Raw genomic sequence first — 23,363 nt, forward strand, 5'->3', positions numbered from 1 at the left:
CCGCTAGCAAGCCCTCATGCAACGTCAAGTGGAACGGAAATGGATGCATTCTATCGTTTCTCTCGTTCTCTTTCTTCGACCACCCAGCCGTATGTGATCAGCCACGTGCCGCTGCAAGGTCCCTAACTTGAGCACCCTCTGTCACAGTAAAGTTTCGTTCGTTGTAGGTGGGTGGTGTCATCGTGGAGGGTGGTGAAGGATCCGATGACGAGACGAGGCAAGTAGATGATGAAGAAAAAGTCTATTTACACTTATTTACAGACGATGAAGCAAACATAAGACAAAACGAAAACTGGGTTACAATTAAAAGGCGCCGCAGCGCACAATGGGGTATCGCGGCGGGATCCCTGGTAGAAGCCCGGAGGCCAAAAAGGTGCCGAACCGCCGCGCGGCTGGTGAGAAATTCGTGGGGCTCTGGCGCCCAGAAACCGCCACAGGAGCAAGTCTTGATGCAACCGCTCTGGGCCGCAGCTCCGGACAAACTCATTGAAGCATGCGCGAGCAGGGCGCAAGCAAATCCGCCTTCCCACAGCAGCGCACATGCCAAATAGGGTTTTGACCTCCGCTCCCCCTCTGTCCGTCCCCGAAGGTCAGGAGGACAGGAAAGCCTTCCCCTAGCCTTCCCCGACGCCGCGTAAAAAGCCGCTGGCGAGGCCCATAGAAAGGGTTGCGACTCGCTGGCGTCCGCGGAGGCTGCCCATCGCTTCCGCCCAAGGAGGGAGACACAACGAGGCCACGAGAAGGGAGGGGGGTCCCGATCGGGGTCCCCATCGTCCCGACGGGGTTCATCGGCGCTGTCATCATTACAGTCACGTTAAAGGCAAAGGGGAAAAAATCAAGGAAGCTCACACTAACGCGTAAGACCATCATGACCATCAAGGTTTAAGTCCACGATTGCAGCCGATTTGCTTGTTCTTCGCCTGCGCAACGACCTTTACTACATCATTGTTGTTCTAAGTATGAGCTCCTTTCATTATTTGGAAGTGATAACTTGGAGGGGCGGGTGCTATAACGTGTCTTTCTCGTTCCGAGCAAGTCTCGCCATGATTACGTCGAACGCTGGAGTCTTTCTGCTTCAGAGCAAGCTAATGTTCCCACGATTACGGCGAACGCTGGGGATTTTTTTTTTCTCCGGCTAATCTTGGCCAATCTCCCTAAGTCGGCATGCTTGGCTTGACAAACGTGTGCCTGGGACGCTGGGCGGTCGCCGCGAGGCACGCACACACGAGCGCTCCGCATTTTCTTGGTTTTGTTAACTGCCGGGTGGTCGCCGTGAGCTAGGCCCGTGCTCACGTGCGCGCGCTCCGCCATTTCTGCGTAATTTTAACTGCGGACACGAAAAATTGAGATTTGTTAAAGAGCTTCGCTTTTAAAATGCGAAAAATGGCCCAAAATACTGAGGGGTGATCAGCTTTGCTTGGCCTTCCCCGTTTTAGTTGTGGTACACCGCTAGTCACAAAAACCGCCACAGGTGTATTTTGTTGGTTCTACGAATAATATATAGCCGTTCAGGCGACTCGACTCAGAAATGCCTCTTGCAAACGCCCAACTGGAACCGCCTCTTACAGTGCGCAATATCTTAGAGCGGGCGATATCGCGAAAAGTGAGGTACTGAGACGAAAAGCTGGGCGAGTTGATCTCGATCCCACACGGCGTAGTGCAAGGAACAGCCAGGGACAAGGAGAGATAATTACTTCCAGCAAACAATGACAGCGCCCGGTCTATATGTTTTTCACTAATATCAACCCACCGCAATTTTTATTTTACTCCTTGGAAGTATAATACTCTCGATCTGTGATCAGGTAATGGCTATCGAGGCAAAATTGTTGACGAGTTTGGATGCTGCATACATTTCTCACGAATCCGCCTATACCGCTGCTAAATACGTTTTCAAGGAGGAGGATACGGTATCATATAGTCATCGCATTCTATGCTCTTACTTACTGATTCCTTCGAAAGAGTAATTAACCGCGAACTATATTTAGTCAACTGGCGTGGTGGGCTACTGCGCCCCTTGGTCTCTTTTGACCCTTTGACCGTAGTGCATGTTCCCCCAAGTTGGTATCATCTCTGAAACAGTATTAGGTGCATTAACATCGCACTGTTCATGCCCTCTCCGGTTCTTTTTTTTCTTTGCAGTAGGGAAGGGTCGTTATTCCGCACCGTGAGTTCCTCTGTGTAGTGAGGTGAGGCTATGAGAACTGACTACAGTCGAACACGGATATATCGAACTCCAAGGGGATCGCGAAATAGTTCGATATATGAAAAATTCGATATAAAAAATATGGGCTCTGAGACCTCACCTATGGCGGACGATCACTTACCGATCGTCGCATTCAAGAATGACGACTAATTCCGCACTCACGACGCAACAGGACGGTTTATTTCCGTAAAAAAAAAAATCGCTGATCTTGGCCTGCTTCTTATTCCTCGAAATGAAATTAAAGACGCTGTTCTTGATCTTCTCGAGGCTGCACAACTAGAAAACTCCAGCAGTACGCTGCGCCTTCGCACACCATGCACAACACACACGCAAAAGAACAACGCGCACGTACCACAAGAACTTTGAAGGTAACAATTCCAAGGCTCTCTGAACGGACTCCAACAAAGCGCTCGCGATGGTCATCTCCGAGAGACACAGTGATCTCCGTAAGGTGCGGGACAACTCGCCAAACAGCAGCAACCGCATCAAAATGCAAAAGAAGGAGGAGGCCGCCAGCGCCTTCGTTCCCTCTTCCCTTTCCCGAGACGACATCGGGGGAAGACTACCCAGAGAGAGAGAAAAAACTCTTTTTCGGCAAGCCGGGGAACGTACGCAGCCGCAAAAAAAAAAAGAAAAAAGAAAAAAGACCAACAAATGGACGTGCCCAGTCGGGTCATCCCTACCTCGCACTGTCACATTTTCTTGGCGTTCAAGCTTGTGTGCCTAGAGAGATTTAGCATACCGGGCTCCGTCCGCTAACGCTACGGCGGCCGGTAGCGGGGCCTGACTGGGCAAGCGCAAATTCCTTCCGGTAGGGGGGAAGAGTTCCGCGAGCCAGTCTTCGCCCTGCCCGCGCATTCCTCGACATCCTTCTCAACCTCAATAGGGGGTGCAGCCACCGCCGAAGAGCACCTTCCAGCTCGCGCGGCGTTCGATATACCCAATGTCGGGAAAAATACGGTTCGATATAAATGTACGAATTCCTATACTTTTACACAGAATTTTCGAGGGGATAATTTATGAGTTCGATATAGACAATAATTCGATATACCCGTGTTCGATATATCCGTGTTCGACTGTATGTGGTGTCTTGCTCAAATATTGCACACACACACACACACACACACACACATATATATATATATATATATATATATATATATATATATATATATATATATATATATATATATATATATATATATATATATATATATATATATATAAACAGAACAAGGGTTGGCAGTCAAGAAAACCTCGGAAAGCAAAGGGGGAAATGCGATAGGTCATAGAAACAGATGAAGAATTTTTTGAGTCAGAAAGAAAGTGATGAAAAAATGCCCGCCGGGTAGGATCCGAGCTGGGTGGGATCGCACCAGACCGGTATTCTGGAGGTCGTGGGTTCGGATCCCACCCGGCGGGCATTTTTTCACCACTTTCTTTCTGACTCAAAAAATTCTTCATTTGTTTCTATGACCTACCGCATTCCCCCCTTTGCTTTCCGAGGTTTTCTTGACGGCCAACCCTTGTTCTATATATATATATATATATAAGAGTGGCGCTGGCTACCACCCTCAAGCGTCAGATACACTTCTAGTAAATATAAATAGCCCAGAAAGTGAAGGAGAACACAGTCGCCCAGATAGCCGAATTGGTAAGGCATTCGACATGTAATCGAAAGGCGTGGGTTCGGTCCCCACTCTGGGCGCGTGTTTTTCTTTCTTTCTTTCTTCTGTATATTAAAAAAAATGTTTATTTCATTAACCGTAGTGAAAAAGAAAAGAGCCTAACCACACCCCTATGCCTCCTTTGGCGTTGTAGACTGCTGCCCTATCTGTCTGTATATATATATATATATATATATATATATATATATATATATATATATACATATAAACACTCACACACAAACACACGCCAGCCGGGCCGGTTCATAGCCGAGTGCTGGTGCGCAAGGTGCGAAGTGCGTGCGGCGGCGGCGAGTGCAAAGCTGCTGCGGCCGACAACGGAAGTGGCGGCTGCGGGGCGACCTTGCCGCCGCGCGGCTTTGTCGCTGTGGCGGCGACCAAGTGGGCGATCAAAGGCGCCGGGTGCACCTACGTGTCGCCGACTTTGCGCGTGGCACCTCTTTGCAGGCCGGCCTTTGTTTAGCGGCTGCAAAAGACGTCCATTATGTTTCACGCGCGCTGGCCCAGCGGGTCGAGGTGGCGCTGTCCCGGGGCGAAAAAGAAACCAGAATGGAGGGCGCACCCGGGGAATTGCGCTTCCAATTAAGGAATTTAAATAAGGGAGAGGGCAGGCCAAGAACGGTCTCTCCGCCCTTCTCGTAATTGGCGGGGCCGCGTTGCCTGTTGTTCTTGGGCCGTACGACGAGGTTGCCGACTCTTTTCATTCTTTTCCACTCGCCAGCTTGCTCTTGCTTCTGCGTCTCGCTGGAACGGGCCGGAGCAGCAGCAGCAGCAGCCGAAAGTAGTTTTGAGTTTGGTGCCTCTATCGATTCGTCGTCTGTTTTAATTTGGGCGGGCTCATTCGTGCAAGCGGTCCGTCCTTGTATCGGCCCTCGGCTAATTGGAGTGAGGTGCCCATGTATCAGGGTCCCGCTCTTTGGTCCGCGCCGCTCGCATCTCGCGCCCCGAGTGTCAGCGACGTTTGCGAGCGAGCCGGTCAGTTCGTCTTCCGCGAGATGTCCAGCGTCTGGCCGGCGGCGGCCGCCTCGCGTGTAATGAAGTTGGAAGCGGGAGACAGGGGGCCCCCGGTGCAGGTACCTCCCGTCGTCGGCTGAAGCGTCGCATCCGTCATTAGGGGCGCTGCGCTCGCGCGCCGGCCGTAATTGAAAAGTGCGCGGAAAACTATGATCGGCAGCCCCGGGCCTGACAGGGTCGCGGACCGCACTATGGGCCAACTCTTCCATCATGCGTTCGAACGCACCCAAGTGCCGCGTGCGCTGCTGACCCTCTTTGTTCCCGGCCAGTCGCAGCCGAAATGGATTAGATCGTCACCCTGAATATGCACGGGCTTCTCCGGCGCGCCACTTGCGCTCGTGATGGATGACCGCCAGCCACGCCGGGTTCGTTGATCCTGGCCGCGCGTCCCCACGGGAGGGCCTCAGGTGTCCGCGCATTCTGACCCCGCATCGACCGGCCCTTCGAGGCATTCTAACGGGACGCGCTTTGCTCTGCACTGCACACCACACACGCGCCGGGAGAAGAACGCCAAGAGGAATGCTTCTGCCCGCAGGGGGCGAGCATTGACATGGCCCAGACCGGCACAACGACAGCGGCAGTAGATTCCCTTTGTGCTTCCTAGCTGTAGGCTAAAACGGCACGACCTTCTGCGGCTCTTGGAAACCTCCGGTAAGAATAAAGTATGGTGGCATAAGACTCGAGAAGTGAACTAAATGCGTGGCTTCGATGGTGGAGTCATCTGAAAACAGAACATCCTCATAGCGCTACTTTCACTGTGGATTGCTCGAAACACTGTAGCCATTGTTCTGGCCCACTGAGGGTTGGTTCAACGGAAAGAAAGGGGAAAAAAAAAAAAAAAACAAGAGCGAACTCCTTTTCGAGTAGCGATCGTAGCCGCAGGTACAGTGCGTGCACGGCGGTGCGGCGGCGGCCGTGCCGTGTCGGGATGGCGGAGATTAGCGGACGGGATCAGCTGCATGCAGCGGGCACCCGGGCCGCAATTAGCCGGCGGCGGCGCAGGGGAGGTCGTGCCGCTGCTCTTCCCGTGGGTGCCCCCGATGGGTCTCAGCGCGGCCGGCCACCCTCGATATATTATACATCCCGCACGGAGTGAGGGCGGAAGGATTATATCCGCACACCGTGCCGATCGATCAAATCAGCCTGGCGCGCGCCAAAACCGGCGTCTCCGTTATTAATGGCCGGCGCGCTGGCGTCCACCGCCGGAAGCGCGCGCCTGGCACCACCGGCCGCAGATGGAATCCGTCGCCTGGAACAGCAGCTGCCCCTGAGCGCGCGCGCGACGCTAATTGGGACATATCGCCGGCGCCAATCCTGCAGCATCCTTTACGCCGCATCCCCCCTTCCCCCTTCGGCCAGCGCCTCCTCCGTGCCTTAACGCTGCCCGACAGGTCACACGAAGAGCCGCCCGGCACCTTCTTCGTCAGAGCGCTGGTTTCGAGCTCACGAAGACCGCTGGGACCTGCTGCACTGCGGCAAATTGGGCGCTAGATGTTCACTGTCCGGCCGCCTGCTGGGCTCAGATAACCACTCTTCAACAAGGATTGTACGCGCAAAATGTGAATCTTCGTGAACGCTTGCCCTTTGTTGCAGGCAATGTACAAAAAATATGTTTTACTCCGTAAAGCCATGGATTCTCTTGGATCGCTCATTAGAAAGCAAAACACTGAAATTAGTCCGAAACGCACTATATAGGCTTGACGCGGACGAATGTAACGAAATATTGTGAGCTTTTTCTATCAGGTGATAGGGCAAAAGCAAGTTGAAATGCCAGTTGCTTGAAGCCCATAATTGTTAATTTATATTTTGTATCCGGTACTATACGCAAAACATGTGCCATGATGCTCAGCACTTTCCCTGCAATAATAATTCTTAGAATTCATTCTGTGTTGCTTTTCTTCGGCATATCAGAGGTGTTAGTTTCCTGAGGTGTCAAAAATGGTTGTCACCCACGCAGAAGTGAAGTTGGCATGCTGCAAACAAACCAAACAGTCTGTTTGTCTGTAACCATCCAGTTGCCATCTTTACTCGCGAAACTTGAAATGATTGGAAGGATTGAACTTTGAGACATATTACACCATGTGCGCATGTAAAGCACGAATGGCTTAAAGGACGTGTGTGGTAAAAAAACGGTTAAAACTCTGCAGGGAGAGACAGGCGCGTGGACGCTATGGATACGCATAGACATATTTTTCTGTCTATTGCCTTGTTAGCCATTTATTGACGATTCCGCTCACTGTACCGCCCTGTAACATGGGAAAAGGGATGTAGGGCTGCCGTATCGGCGTTTGGCGATGAGGGAACACCACTGATATCCACTGGAGATCACTGCTTTCATCTCCCCTGTTATAGTATAGAACAAAAGCATTGCGAAACTACCGATTGTATTTGACTGAATGTTTTCATGGAAGCTTGGTGGCATGCAAGACCACTGCCGTTCAGCACTCTCGGAAGCCTTGCAGTTGTTTGCTTGCCAGCCTTTCAGTGATCCCTGAAGACTTGCGAAGTAAATGCGTCCAGCGTCGTGGTCGCCTCCTTGTTTCCCTCTTTGTCCACGTTTAGGAGCGTGAAATGTAAAGTTACTCGACACTCACTTCTCGGAGGAGCGAAAGTTGACACCCCCCTCCCCTTCGCCCCGCGGCGGCGGTGGCGGCAGCAGCTTGGCGAGGGCGTTCACCAGGAGCACCACTTGGCGACGAGGTCTCCCGTGGCTCGCCAGGTGCGCGGACTGCCACTGAAAACCTCTTCGCCCTGGGAGCGAGCGTGTTGACTTTCGCTCCCGAGTCGGCCCCGATCCGCGCTGCAGGCGGGGCCGTCGCCGGAGAGCTTGTTTTCTCAAAGTAGTGCGCGCGCGGCTCCACGGACAGATATGTACTCGGGGAACGACGAGGAGAAGACTCGCTGACCGCCGGTCCCCCACGGTCAGCCGAGCGAATGTTTGGCGCCTCTCCCAAGCACCTCTGGCCGTTGGAATCACCGCCCGGGCGCCACCGATGCAGGAATGGCCGCCGACCTGCCCGCGCTCTGCAACCCCCCTCAGAAACTGTTTGCGCAGTCACCTCCCTCCACCTATACGACCGCCGGGCGCGCTTCTCGAGAGAAAGCGACTGCTCTTGGCTTCTGCGCGATGCCTGTATTTTTTCTCCCTCTGCTTTTACAGCAATGCGGGGGGCTGTTTCGCAGTGCTGTCTGCTGCGTATCTACAGAATCGCGCAGAAGCTATGGGACTGTCAGCGTCTTTTAAAGGCACCCGCGGCTTGCACTGTATGTCACCCAGTGACCACGGAGTGAGGAGAGAAGGTTTCATGTGCTGTACTTGGCGCTGGAATTCGTAGATTTGTGCATAATCTCTGTGGACCGTATCATGGAGCCGAAACGGGGAATAAATGCTTTACTTCACAGGTCCGTGGTATCCGAATGGGATAAAGTTGACAATAAGAAAACGCCGCCTAGTACGAAACACAAGAGCGAATGACGACAGTGTTGGGGAAAGAGGGAGGGAAATCACCGTGCATAGTTTCGTTCAGCCGATGCTCAAGTTCGGAAAAGCGCAGCGCGAGGTTTTGCACTCTGCACCTGTGTTTGCAGCCACTGCCGAGAAGGGGACACGGCTCGCGCGGGGCTCTTTGGACAGGGCGCACTCCTTCAGGGTCGTCTCACAAAACGGTTCGCGCTAATCGCTTCTTGAGGGTGTGAGCGCTCAATAGGGCAGCACCTGGCGTCGAGACAACACGCTCGAGCCCTGTCGAGCCCTCTGTATATGCGCACCCACCCTGGGCGCAAACAAACCCCGCTTTGTTGCGGCAGACAAAACGGAGGACTGGCCATGCATACACTGCCTCGGCAGCGCACTTTGGGTTGACAGTCACCCTCTATTCAGCGGCCGACAGCACTGAGTGCGGCGAAAATGCTGTGTGCTGGGCCTGTCTGACAATAATCGACGCCGTACTTTGGTGGCTGAACGCAGTGCACAGCTTTTGCAGCATATGGCTGGAACCCCACAGGTCTGCTGCAGTCATGTTCTGAGATTGTCAAGTTCCGTGCACGCTCACCAAATTAATTATCTCACTGCCACCCCATGTAGACTCTAGGGAGGCTAATCATAATGGAACGCAGTGGAATGTAGGTTTTTTTATGAAAAAAAAAGACACGTGGAAATGCAGTGAAGCGCCGAAATCATAGCAATTATAACGCATCCTCTACTTTCTGACTATAATGTATCACCGCTTTGTTGGTGGTGCAGGTTCAATGCGGGGCGTAAACCATACAATATTTAAAAGTAGGAAGTCCAAGTACCGGAATCTGAATATTCGCATATTTTGAGCCTGTAGTCTTCGTCTTCCAATTCTTCCAATTTCTTTGGTTCTGCCAAAAGTCTCTGGACGCCCAGTCGGTCTTTCCAGCCGCCGTGAATTGGAGAGCATCTGAATGCTTTCCATTGGTTGGTTGTCGCCACCCGACGGGCCGTGTTTCGCTTGTGCGGTCACTGCTTTGGCTTTTCCATGTTTATGCTGTACGGCGACACTTAGCCTGCGGAACTCAGGACAGCATATCGATTCCAATCGCGATGACGTTCATAATGTTCCGCCTGCTAAACTAACGGTATTCATGGTGATGGCGTCCCCATTCTGAAACCCTGAAGTTGAGTTTAGCGAGTTTGTTTGCGCTGGTACGCAAAAAATGAACAACACAAACGGACGAGGAAGAAGAAAAAAAGCCATCTTCAAAAATACCTTGCAGAGTGCTTCAAGGGAGCAAAGACTCTTCCGCAGGTGAATGAGACAAGCACATGCGTGAGTAACGATCCCCGAATTTTAAAGCGGAATTTCTTGTTTGAACGATCGTTTATTTGCGTTTATTCTTCGGCAAAACTCGCGTCTGTGGCCCAACGGGATTCTATATTGTATTGGCCAGTCGTTCGTCCCTTGGTACAAGCGCCTGCACGGGCACAGGAAAAAGCGCTCGCGCGGCCGGGATTCCTGGCGTCACGCACTGGCCTACGTATCGTTTCAGCTGGTCGCTGTTCTTTAAGTACCGACATATCAAAAATTTTCCAGGTGCGGAGCATATTTTGGCGAACTCTAGCATGGTTTTGGCGTCGCATTTTTTGGTGCTGGCTTCAGTTCATGGTTTCTTCCGCATAATATTAAAGAGTGACGCTCAGGGAGCCAGTAGCTTCTGTAATTAGCATAATTTTAATGCTTGATATAACCCCCCACTTCCGTTTTAAAAAGGGCATTCATCTTCTTTGAGACAAAAACCCTGCAGACGTCACCCCAAGGTGACCGAAGTCCCTCCCTGTAAAGGGGATCCCTTACCGCATTCAGTGGCAATAGAAGGTAGGACAGTGCGTATGGTTGTCGGGTAAGCGTTGCCCTAATGTTCCTGTACTGTAGAAGAAGTCACATCCCGCTTTTGTGCGAGAAATAATTTATAAGGTCGCAAGAACTCACTAAGTTAAAAAGGCCTTTAATCCCTGCCAGGAAACGACGCTCATTTCGTGTGGGGGAGATGCGTAGGGCTAAGCGCCGGTGCCCTCTCTGAACGCTGGTATAGAGCGGTGGCGCACAGGCGTGCTTTATTAAAGATGAACCAAATAAACGATCGCGCTCAGCGAACGCTCTCTACGTGACTGCGACACATGCTCTCTTCTCAGTCTTTCTTTTTTTTTTTTTTTTTTTTACATAGGTGATGTGATAACACTTTTACTTTTCCCGAAGGTGCGCGAACTCCGAAGAAGCCGAAGACCTTAGGCGGCAATCTCCGGAACATCATCATCGTCATCAATCTCCGACAACAGGTCGCTGCGAGGTTAACAACGATTTGAGGTCTCGGGGGGAAATGCCACCTCCCTAAATAGCGCAGACTTGCTTGCGCAGGGTGCTCTGTTGTCGAGTAAACTTCCTCGTTGCCCGATTTTCATTTCATAGTTGGTTTAACAAAGATCCGTCTGGACCGATGTTCTCAGCGAAAATGCACTCTCCCAAAATACTCCGGAAGTCATACTTAATGCCCTCGTTCGAATAAATTAGCCACAACGCGCAACGTGCCAACAGGTGGTGAGTACATTTATGGCGCCCCTCTGCCCCCCAGGAGAAGTTGAGGCCTCCGAGAACAGCTTTGACATTCTGGTCTGCCGTCCACGCGTCCGACACTGTATACACATAGGAGCATGGTTGAGCCCTGCCTCCTTGTTCGGCTCGTAACGCTATGGTTAGTGGGTCATAATGATGACGACGATACGCTGTCAAGGGCGTCCGCAGAACTTTTTGCAAGGGGGGGCATCCATTAGCGATGGGGGAGGGGGGGGGTGCGGTTAGATAGCACCAAAAAGGCGCTATTTGTGGTACAAAAATTACAAACAGCGAATTAGAACCAGACTTGGAGAATATACATTGGATTTTATTACCGAACAAAGACATAAGGTTAACAAAGACAATAAAATGAGAAAATGAGAAAAGTTACTATCACTTTGTAAAGAAGAGTGGTCAGTCTCGCTGCGTGAGGGTTCTCGACTCACGCCAACTGATTACCAGCGCACAGCACAATACGTTTAGATACATACAACTGCGCTCAGCCAATCTTCCTTGAATAGCAGGTGCAGACGCCTCGGGTTTTTCTGGGCAAATTGCGTGATGACATGTGTGATGAAGTCTGTTGAAATGACTCTCACAATAAAGATACTACTGGCCTCCCTGACTTTCAATGCAGTACATGCAGAAGCGTTTTGAGGGGCTGATTTATAGGTTTTGTTTCTGGGCTTGGGTGGTGCCGACATTTCGCAATTTCGAAGGAAATGGTGTACAAGGTGATGGGACGACACGGGAGGATGTTACACTCTCCCTACTAAGTGTAGCGGTGAAGATTTTTCGCTAGATATAGCTGCAAATTTGTCCGAAAACTGAAGTTCTTGCGGTAAGACTGCGTAAATCTAGAGTTAAAAAAAAACAAAAAAAAGTCAAACCTTTCAGAATTGTTCGCTGTCTACAATAGCCAGCACAGGCAGTCTGTTTCACTACCGTCACATGAGCGGTTATGTTAGTCAGTGTCTAAAGAGCAATGTTGACCGCAGTCCTGAAGGGCGTTCCATACGGATACGCAGGACCTGAGTGTGCTAATCATTTGAGCAGCGAGGATTGTTGGGCTAGTTGGTTCACGTACATAATTTAAAAAAAAACATTGCGCTAAAGGACGGGACAACGGCGAGAACGTAGGTGTCGTTCCGTCTCTTCCGTCCTTCAAGGCAAAGTTATTTTAATTATGGGCCAACCAAGCTGCGCAGCATTTTTTTAGTGCATAAAAATATGCGAATCTCCAGGAGGAAACAGTTGCCCCCCCCCCCCCCCCCCCCTTGCCTCCCCTTCCGGACGCCCATGTACGCTGTACCTTACGTGCGCACGCACGTGGAAACATTTTTTTTTTCGCTCGGAGGATGGCGCACATGGTATTCTATAATACAAATTCATAGTACACTGAAGACGGATACCACCCTTAGGCGATGTGGTTCGCTCAAGTCCTCGGGCGGGCGTTGCTAGAAGGCAAGCAACGCTTTCCAACGCAAGCCTTAAAAGAGGACTTGCCATGGGACCGAGGAAAAGTCTATTGTGGCCACGAGTTACTTCGCAGCGACTAAACGCGCCCACCTGGGCATCGTTCGGACCATCTCTTCATTGATAAACGGGAATTTACCTAACGCTATCGAACAATCGTTTTTCTGTTTTTTGTTACGCGTTTCCAAACATCTCTTGTTTTCTGTTCACTGTGATGTATTTCGCACCCGATTTTTACATGGGGAAGTTTTTATGGGTTGTACGTCTAAGCATTCATTGTCTCGATATCCAACACTGAAAAATTATTTACACCCTCAAGGGAAACTTTCACTGTATGTAACTAACACCGTTCCATCAAAGCAAAGAAAAAACACGAATACGCCTCTTAAAGGGTGTTTTCTTGTTTAGAGCACCCTTTCTTGTGTTCTTGCTAGGGTGTAAGGTTGTTAGTTCTAAACAGGGACAATGCCCCTGAGGGTGTAGATCATTTTGCACTGTACGTTGTCGGGTGCATATGTTGTTTATTGCAAGAATGTCAAATACTGCAGGTTAATTATAATATAAAATGACCGAGTTTACACAGGCCAGTCTTGCGATCTTTTAACTGATGCATCGGTATAATGAGGTGTTCGATCGAAAAAAAAAATGGGGCGGGGTACGTGGGCTCTTTCCGGTAAACAATGATGTGCAACCCATTTCTGTGCGCGTATGCTTTCTTCTTCATTTTTAATGCCGTGCTTATTGTGACGCGTCCCCTGCTGTAACAGCTGCAAAGGCGAAGCAGGCATAAGAAAAAGAGAGTAAAGCTGTGGCGTTTTGTGAATCGGTCCCTTCGCTGCTATTGTACAACATGGAAACCGACACGTACGCTGAGAAGAGAGTGCCAGAGGCATTTTTGCCTCTCACTTCCTCGTCCGTAAGCTTGCGCCTGGCAAACGCGAGGGAAACGGCCCGAGCGCATCGGATACGGCTCCCTCATCACAGTAACGCGATATACGTACCCTGGGCAGGTTCGGAGCTTTTCCTGTTCCTTTCGCGGCCCGCCAGGATGGCGTCGCCAAGAGCGCGGGTCTACTCAAAAGCGCCGCTGCTGCATGATCCGTGGCTGGGCGTAAAGAGGAGCACGTGAACGGAGGACTTCGTTCAGCGCGAGATTCGTCTTACCCGTGGCGTCGCGTGGGAATGGGCCCTCGCGGGATGACCCGCCGCTATTCGCACCTGCGCCATACACGCGCGCATCCCCGGGCCCCGGCGTTGGGTGACCGCGTGCGTGCGACCGCTACTGCGAATCACGGAAGATGGAATTCAACCCTTTCAAGGTGTACGAACCTGATGAAGACACGACACGTGGTCAGCAAAAGCCGGTGTCTGTAATGAGTTGACTTTTATTTCCTGTTATAATAAACTGCAGTTGCGATGGTTACCTTACCTCCGTTAGTGGAGACGTCACAAGTGAACTCGGTCCGCTGTGCACCAAAAGAAAGAAAGAAAAGCTAGTTTTCTTTTTTTTTATTCATAGCACATGCAAGCCAAGGAAGAGAAGGCCAATGCGCGAAGGACGACTTCGATATATCTTTGACTACCCATAATAATCGAAACGTTAGGAAGAAAGACTTTTTATCGTTCCAGGCTGGTACCATTTGCGCCTAATAAAGGATACATGCACGCGTACTCATCCGCGACCCCACTGCGCGTAGGTATGTGCCCCTTTGACTGCAGCAGCAAGTGAAAAGATTGGCAGACAAAAAAAAACATCTTGTGCGAGCAAATGTAGCTCGTCACTCTGACATGTCGGACAGATGTGGGGTGTATCCTTGCTACACGAGCAGTATCTTGCCCCCGCGAAAGTCTCGGACACCCGACAGTGCTAGATGTGTCGACTGCGCCGTGAAATTTGAAATGAAATCGGTCACTTGGAAATTGATCGACGTGTATATAGCCACTGTCGAGTCATATGTCACCGTCGACATACCGTTGTACGCGGTACCATGAATGCGGTAGTAAACAAATATTTTCACGATAAAATTGTAGTTTTTCACAGCAGATTCTAATGATGACGCACTGCAATAGCAATATCTATACTCTTCAATAGTTTCGATCTCTCTGCCTCCCCTCCTCTTTCACCCCCCCCCCTTTTTTTTTTTTTATTCTCGAAAGTAACCCGTAAGGACGACGTTGCTGCAGCTCCTGTGGGTTAGTACCGGCATTTTTCCACATGCAAGCAAAGGGCTGAAGTCGTAGAAAATACAGCTGTTGCGGATTCCGTGGGTTCCTGGGCGTGCGCTACTCCGGACGAACGTGCAGCACCTGTTCGAATGCGGACCTAACTGTCCAGTGATTGCCACATGCTGAGTTAATTTCTATCTGCTGCTGTGCTTCCGAGCCACCTCCTAGTAAAAGACCAATACTGCAGCATTCAGGGTATCTGTAACCCCGCACATCCCTCAGTCTCACCGTCGATTATATTAAAAAAACACAAATGGTGTGATCGACGAATTGCACGATATTTACGTGGGAGATAAAAAGCCAACGTGGACACGCTTCTCCCGAGCATCTCTTTCCGACATTCGTTGAAGCAAAGCCATCCTGGATATTGACATCGAAAGGCTCTCCGCGTGCAGTGTTTGCACGTGTGCAGCAGCAAAGGTTACGAACTCTTCAACGAAGGAAGTCGGGGCGGGAAGGAGGGGGGGGGGGGGGGGGGGGGGATATATATCCTACGCTAACATAGGGTGCCAACGAAATCACTCGTTTTATTGCGTTGTCTTCCAAACAGGCCCATTGTTTCATTATTGTTGCGGCCTCCTGAAGTATTACTTCAGTTGGCTGCGGGCTGCTTGTAACACTTGCTCTTGCTGGAGAATCTACTCGTAAAAGTTTTCGCACTTCACGCGGAAGTGCAGTTTTACGCGCAGCTCTGCATGGACACGTTCGCGCAAACTTCGTGTTGCGTAGCGTGACGCGCCTTGTTGGGCGTGCGTTGGACCGCATAAAAACTTCGAACCGGAAGGTCCGGAATCAATGCGGGACAGCTGTCCCAACAGGGATGGCGCGGGACTCGGGACGCTGTATAAAAAGCAGGGGCAGTACGGCAAAATCCAGGACGGTTAGTAACCCGCCCGACATGCGGTGTTTCTTCGCTCCTTCGACCACATCGCAGGTTCGGTCATACTGGCTAGCTTCGACACGCCTAGCGGTTCGCCGCAGTCGCTGTCAGGCGCATTTTTGTCCTCCGGCACTTCAGCGCTCTGCGAGAGCGCAAGGGCGCGACGCTGCAGAGGTCAAAAGCCCGCGCCCCAACAACGGCACACCGCCCGCTCCTCCCTCGCTGTTATCTCGTTGAGTTAAAAGAGGAGAGACGAAGTAGAAGAAGAAAAGTAAACGGGGCGATAGACGAAGAAACGTTTATGAACGAGCTGCCGTTTCGGTCCTGGCCCGAGCTGTCCGCTGCCGGAGCGTCCACTCTTGCGGAGTCTGGCGCGGCGGCACCTTTCGGGGCGCGGGGCTGTTTCTTTGTTCTCCGGGTGCACCTTGCCTCTGGCGTTCGCCGCGCGCGCGCTGATCGCTCCACGTCGCGGTCGCAATTTGTCAAAAAGATAGCGCTCGCGGGCTCCTCACGGGCCGAGCGATCTTTTCAAGCCGTCCCAATCACAGGTCGCCTTCGCTGCCCCAACGCCACTTGTGCGCTTCTTTGGACGCGCCGCCACCCTTGCCTTTGTTGTTCGGGGCCTTCCTATTTCGTTGTGGCAGCTGCCCCAACGTAACAACGCCGCCGCCACGTGGTCCGAAGAAGAAGGGAGGTGGTTGAAACAGTGCTGCAGCTCCGTCCTCATTGTAGTCATGACCCTTCGTTACGGTCAGCTGAAAACCTCGGCCTTCACAGGAATGCCCCGGTACATTCTACCAGTACGTTCTCGTGAAAAATTTGTTAGGATGTAAAACTTGGAACGATATCCTTCTGCACCGCGAGAACTTTTGTCATTGCAGTTATCCCCGCAGTCCGGAGAGCAATGATTAACATCCGTGGAAACGGCGATGCACAGCCAGGTAAAAAAAAGAAGACAAGCTCTCGAAACTCGGCAGCTCTATTATATTTGTCTTCAGCTGCGGCCTGACCCAGCGACCACCGCCGCTCCAAAGCAGCTGCGAAGCAACTTTGCTAACCACGCAACCAGCTGTCAGGGCACGGCAGTGAATTAATCGGCAACTTGGGAATGGGAGCAGGTTTTGTATAGTAATGCTGGGCGCCGAATGGGCCCAATAGTCGGCGTTCTTTTGTTCTGCCGCCTCCGCAACCTCAGCAGCCTCCGTGGAGAAGCCCTGGTCAAGTTAATGCATGAAGCATTGTTAGCGAAGCGCTCAGTTATTTCTCGTCTGCGATTTAGACTCTGCGTCATTTATATTTCACTTTGCGCACAAACATGGGTGCGAAAGGGAATATTGGAATAGTCGTTTGTATCCTCCCTCCTCACGCGGGTCTGCGAACTATGGCGTAAAAAAAGAGTCGGTTACACTTTCAATAATTTCCGTATGACGACAATCTCGTTCCCGATCGCCCCGGGATGTAATCTTAGCGCGCCCGTTCACGTAGCGTATATCTTTGCGCCTCTCTCCCACCTTACACCCACAGGGCGGCCACTGCGTGGAGGCTGCGTCAAGTTACTGCCGCTCAAAATCAGAAGCTGCTCTCGCCTTCGTTCGTTCACTTTTCGTGGTCACAATTTTACTATCCAGTTCATTTCTTCTTCAATGGCACACATTTCTGAATCACGAAGGCGAATCTTCGTGTGGCATTTGGATCGTTCTTTGTGCTCTTTCAGCTTCGTTCCACCCGAGTGTCTCCCCTAGTACCATACCTATTATTCTGACGTCTAGCGGTCACGCACAGTGAGTTCGCTCTCGCGCTGCTGACTGCTGGCCTCTTGATTAGCTCAGTTAGCAGAGGGACTGGCCGAGGGTGGCTGCGGTATGGGGGTCGATTTTCGTACCAAGATGATTTTTCTTCGTAAACTACAGAGTTTGGCCAGAGCTGCGAAACCTGCTTTTGTAACTGCATGGTACATTTTCTGGGAGGCTACTCGTTTCTTTTTCCTTACCCTTTATGACCTCGAATGTGTCCCTAAAGTACTCGAGGGACCCTTCCTTCCCACCGTTCCTTCGGGATATTAACGCGCTACAAGAACAAAAGAACACAATAATGCGCGCACTTTTTAAAACCTCCCACTTCCCGAAATCAATGTCGGCCCTGGCCGCGCATTTCTTCCTCGGATGCTGCGGATCTCGGAGAAGCCCGCCAGCGCCGGTCATGTGTCCCCGCAAGCGCGGGTCGCGACCTGCCGGCCCCGCCTGCATGCAGAAGTGCGCGTAGCGGCGGCGGCTGGGCGAGGCGCGCTGTCTGCGATGGTCGCCAGCGTGTCCTGCGGCGGAAGAGGAGGTCTCCCCGGGGAGTCGCCGTGCGCATATGTGCGCCTGCGGCGGGCGCCTTATCTGCGGCTACTTTCCGATGCAAGCGCCAATCCATCTTCGACAGGAGCAGACAATGCAACACCTCGCGTTTTGGCCCCGCGAGCGTGGCGGCCCGGCAGACCGCGCCATGATGCCGGCAGCCGCAGCCGCCGCATGGCCGCCGCTCGAGTCCCTCTGTTGGGCGGCCGCTCTCGACCCTCGGCTCTGGTCCTCCACCTGGGGTCCGCACCAAGGGCCCACGCCCGGCCGCTGCGGTGAGTACGTGTGCCGAAGAGGCGGTGCGGGTGTCGCCCCTCTGTATACACGCCTATATCCGCTCCTGTTGCCGCTATTGTTCGACAAAACTGAGGATGACGGTAACAAGAGTGCACGTCTTTGTCGCCGTATATGGGCACTTCCTGGCGCGGAGCTTGCGTTCCCCGCATTTCCGTCGCGTCGCTGTGAGGAACAGAGCTGCTCCCTTCGCACCAACCCTTTACATTGCGGCGCGGTATGCGCTAAACCGATATTAAGTCGGTGACATGACGAGCCTGAAGTACTCGCAAACGGGATGGAGAAACCACTGCTGACTTCCACTCCACCGTTCTTGAAGTTGCCTTATTTACAGGCGCGCACGTTTTGCAGGCGAACGTCGATTAAGCCTGAGACGGCACTGGAACCCTCGGCAACAGTGCAAGACCTCGTAACTGGACTCCAACTGTGTGGTTTCTGAAAGAAAAAATATTGCCGGCCAATGCGTCTAGCATTTTGTTTGTAAATAAAGAAGGAGCCGCGAAATGGCATTTCATTGGGGGTTGCGCCATCGCTGTAAAAAATATTTTTGACTGCACCTTCTAGATTCATGCGGCACAGCACGGGCGTCATACAGTGATAAATTTATTGCCTATAGCACGTTTTCAAAAACAGAAATACTCCTCCATATTCACATTACAAGTGGCATGCAGTGAAGCAGAATATATGGATGGCGCTTTCTTTTTGTTCATTTTGAGCTGCTACTTGCGCATATTTGGTACGTATTTCATTTTACTCCATAAGGTGTTTAAATGAGCCATGCAGCTAGCAGTTCGAAATTTTTTTCACGAGGCACCAAATCTAAATCCTCAACAATATCTGTGGTTGACATTAGTTTAAAGATCACTCTTGTCGTTGAACGGCTCCATCTTTTTGAGGACTGCACGCTTCAATGACCTGATCTGGCGCATAAGGGACACACTCGATCGTACAAAGGAATTGCTAAACCACTATTTGGTTGACATAAATGTTTGGTTCACTATTTGGTTCACATAAACGAACGTGCGGAGCGTTGTTGGGCTGAAATCGTTCTTTGTTCCTGGTCAGCTCTTTCCTAGAACACATAGTTCAAACCCGCGGTGTCTAAATGACACATAGTTAACACTGATTCTTCGCCATGTTCCTCTCATTAATGAGTAGGAGGGTTGTAATTCCAGCAGCATATAAAGAACAAAAGCGTCCGCCTCGGCACGCCGTATTGGTGCCTTGTCTTTTGCCTGGAAAGCACGCTTCACGTACAAGCATCCCCCCATGAGTCATCTTGGCGAGGTTCTTTCCCCGGGGCTTCTCCTTCAAGCCTCATCAGCGCTAAGGATCTGACCCCGGGTTTCTTCAACCGACAAACTCAGATGCCGATACAAAACTGTACATTTATTTACATTACACTCGGGCGGCTAAACAACAGTGCTCGGTGGAGCCCGAAGACGACGGGCCGAGAGCTCCGGCGCCCGGACCTCATCTGTCCGTCTCCATCTTCCCTTCATCTTGCCGCGGAGGACAGGGGGAAGCGGAAAAGCGAGTCCTCTCCGTAGTGTTCCAGCCCCACGCCGGGGGCCGTTCGGACATCCCGTGCGAGCAAGCACGGCTTTTCTCGGAATGCGCGGCGTTTGAAAGCGCCGAGTGACACGCCTTTTCCTTGTCCGCGATGCTCTCGCGAGGGAGCGCGCTCAGTTACTGCGTCGAAATGCCCAACACCATGCTTCTACATTTCGTTGACGAGTTAAATCACAAAGAACTTCTTACGTCACACCTTCGTTTTCGCGCCGTTGTGTTACCCTTCCTTGTCTTGATGCCCTGCTCGCAATAGGCCTTGAAGCATTGTTTTACCCTCATCACGTTTCAAGACTAAACTGCTGCATCTTAATAATTAAGCCCACGGTAAAGCTTTGCGTTCACGCGCCGGGTTACCAATCTTCGAAAATCCGCTACTTTACTTTTTTTTTTTGCGGGGGGGGGGGGGGGGGGGGGGGTGCGGAGGTCGGGGGCGGAGGTGGACGACTGACTACAGAAGGCGCTAAAGCTTACTTCGCACCCCCTCCCCCACAACTCCCTAAACACCCACACAAAAGAATTACGGGTGCGAAACCTCTGAACCGCGCCTATTTCCCTCTTTAATTTTGAATGCGTCCTTTGTCCAGCCACCCTAGCTGGACAAAAATTGTGTCTGTCGCTCTCCTCTACTGGCACTGCCTCTATGGCAGTCATGGACGCTCCCCACCCCCCCTTAAGAGTTATGTCCCAACACATTTTAGATTTTCACAAAATAGTAGGGGAGGTGGCCTTCTGAACAATGAGGATCGCCGTCACGTCTCAGCGTAAAAAAATGAATAAAACAGACCCTTGTTCTGTGCCGGAAGCGTAAGTCTTCAGTTTTATACACAGGGAACTTACATTGTAGGAATAGTAACTACATTTTACTATGAACAGTTGTTTATGGGAATACGTGGGTAAATGTTGCGCACTCCAAACGAGTACCTGTGTACTTACACCTCCCCGGATATTTCATTCTTGTGCGCTACAAGTTATATTTTAAGGGTTTGAGTTAGTACCAGAAGAAGGAGGAGAAGATAGCGAGTGGCACGGCGGGCAGGTTAACCACGCGTAAAGCCAGGTTTACGGCCGTGAACAGGGAAGGGTGTTTAGAGGGGTGGAGGGTAATGGAGAAGACAAGGAAAGAGGGAGAGAAAATGTATTCATTTAATAATTGTAACAATGCTAATATCATTTTATCAATACTATAATAATATAATAATATTAATATTGGTTAGGATATTAGGTCAATCTGCAGTCGTCCACTCCAGCACTGGTCAAAACCAAGAAACCTTGGATGTCTCTTTTTTTTTTTTTTATCCTTCTTTCCTGAGAGTGCGAGGGCCATCGAAGTTCCGACACGAACAACTAGGCATATCCTGAGGTATATGTTAAGAGTGGAACAAAAAATATATAAAATGTGTTTCTTATTAGTGAACGGCCGGTGACGGAAGAGAGAACGTTCGCGTGCGTTCAACCCAGACGGCCAAAGTTTCAGCTCTATCGGAATTGCACGTGGAATGAACTGTTTCGATTGATACCACAGCAAAGTGGGTGTCTCTTCAACGTCACCAGGAAGCTCTTTCGCATATTCTTCTTGCTGCGGCTGCGCCACGGACTCCTACAAGGAGCCGGCCCCGAAAACAGTCGAGGAACGCCAGAGGAACGCCGGAGCCACGAACGGACGTTTGCTTCACTGAGAACGAGAAAAGCTCGAAAAGAGAAGCGTTGACCGCTTGTTTCTTCGGGCGCCTTCATATAATCGCTCTTACGCGTCAAAATCTCTGGTATTCCTTGGAACATTCCGTTCAACGTAGTGGGCATTCTTTATACCACATAACAACACGCGGCGCCCAGTGCGATGGCATTGGGCGTGGTAGCTCGGGCCGGTCATCGCATGACTTAGAAGTGGCCGCATCTCACGTCAGTCAGCTCCCGGAGACTCGAAGTTGACTCGAAAGTAAAGTATACTCCCCGCGCGAGGAGGCCGTGTGGAGGCGTCCATCAAACTGGCGGCGGCGCTGGCCAAGCAGCTGCCGGATTATCGCGCTCGAGCGGCTCCCGTTTTGTATTCGTCGCGCATCTGGCCAGCGCCAATTGCTCGTTGCCGGCGCTAGTTTGGTCGGCGGCATTCGGAGCGTCCGAAGGCGAGCGTGTCCCCGCGGGCAGGTGAACGCGGGCTGGCGGTGGGCACCTCCGAGGCGAGCCGGAGTCGCCTTCGGATGAGCTTGCGGGCAGCTGGACGCTCTTAATGAAAAGGGATTCGGCGGCGATTATGCCGGGCTGCTCGTTTTCGGAACGCGCGCCCTGCTCCGTCGCACGTGCCGCTCGCGCACCGGATGCGCGCCGGCGCGCCACATGCGCTGTACGGCAGGTGCATTTCCGCTTCCTCTGGCCACCGCTCATCTGCGCCCCTCCACGCTTGCCGGTGCTTAAACGGCCGTGAGAGCGCACACAACATATCCGCGGAACGAACCTCGCTTTGGTCAACGCCAGCTTGCGCTTTGTTAGCCCCGCGACTTGGCGCCACGCGACCGAACGAGACTGCAATACGCAAGCGATTGACGCTGCAGCATGACGAACGGCGCAGCCGACATGTGCGCGCACCGGGGCACACGCTTCCCGATTTCTCCAGAGACTGCGTTTCCGAGAGGTGCCCCTTTGGGCGCCACCTGAGAATGACGCGGGTGTCCCGCTACACGCCGGGCTGCAGGACCGTGCAGATGTGCAGACTAAAATAAGGGTGGCCTCTGAAGTGCTGCATAAACCTTTTTGAGATTTGTTTGCCCGTCTGTGCGCCTCCTTCCCTCCTTGCCACGCCAGATTTTGCATAAAACGAAAGTTGTTTCGCCTTTTGTTTGAATGTCAATCATTGCTTTGTGAACCCCGCGGATTTTTCGCCATCTTTTTGTTTTGGCGTCGCTTTTTTGAAGCCATTTTCAGTTCCCGGGGTACCGTATACCGCTGAAAAGAAGCAGTACTGCCGTAGCAAAGCGCACGAACACGAAGCAAACATAGCCAAGACACCTTCCCAAACTACCAGCACGAATCATACACGTGAACATTGTTTGGGACGAGGGAAACCTGAGGCGCATCTTAAGCAAAACGTAATGTTATAACATGGATACCGGCAGTCCTTTAGTTATATGTAGACATCGGATTAAAGGCACAAAATAAAAAAAAGAAGAAGAAGAAGATGCTACCGCACGTTAACTCCTCGAGTGGTTCCATTAACTACGTTCGGGTGGGTTAAGCCGCCCAGGCCCGGTCAACTCCTCCTGATCGATGCTTCATGAGCGCAGTGACAACGAAATAGAGATAATCTGGCGCACTCTGCCGCTGCTCGCGCGAGCCGCGCTGACGATGGGCTCCCAATTCTATGCTGCTAGTGACTAAGTCGTGCCATTCGGCGGTTTGTATCGCTACGGTCGTTCCCCCGTTTGACTGTATTCAACGTGCCCGTGTGTCCCCATTCGCTTGGTCGAGGGATGCCTCAACGCAGGATGAAGCTCGTGAAAATAAACTCATACTACGCATGTTAAACACGACTAACGACACTCACGGCAAGTGTCTTTCCGCGGGATTGATTTCGCATCCCCTGAGCAGCCCTGAGCAGAATGC

At 51.6% G+C, this 23,363-nt stretch overlaps 1 protein-coding gene across 2 annotated transcripts in view; it reads left to right on the plus strand.

The window, feature by feature from the left end:
• Window positions 1-23,363, plus strand: part of L (zinc finger protein Lobe) — a 203,644-nt gene that overhangs the window by 109,342 nt on the left and 70,939 nt on the right. Inside the window, exon 1 of one of the 2 annotated variants that reach the window (XM_077686807.1) lies at window positions 17,880-18,175. The exons of the other annotated variant lie outside the window; for it this stretch is intronic. Coding sequence (XP_077542933.1) covers window positions 17,917-18,175 — 259 coding nt within the window. The 5' untranslated portion in view covers window positions 17,880-17,916. Of the gene's footprint in view, window positions 1-17,879; window positions 18,176-23,363 lie in introns of those variants that run through there. 2 annotated transcript variants of the gene reach the window in all.

The sequence above is a fragment of the Haemaphysalis longicornis genome, unplaced genomic scaffold (genome assembly GCF_048455015.1).
Source record: "Haemaphysalis longicornis isolate Haplotype H1 unplaced genomic scaffold, Haemaphysalis longicornis Haplotype H1 scaffold_1, whole genome shotgun sequence".
In the NCBI taxonomy this organism is placed as follows: domain Eukaryota; kingdom Metazoa; phylum Arthropoda; class Arachnida; order Ixodida; family Ixodidae; genus Haemaphysalis; species Haemaphysalis longicornis.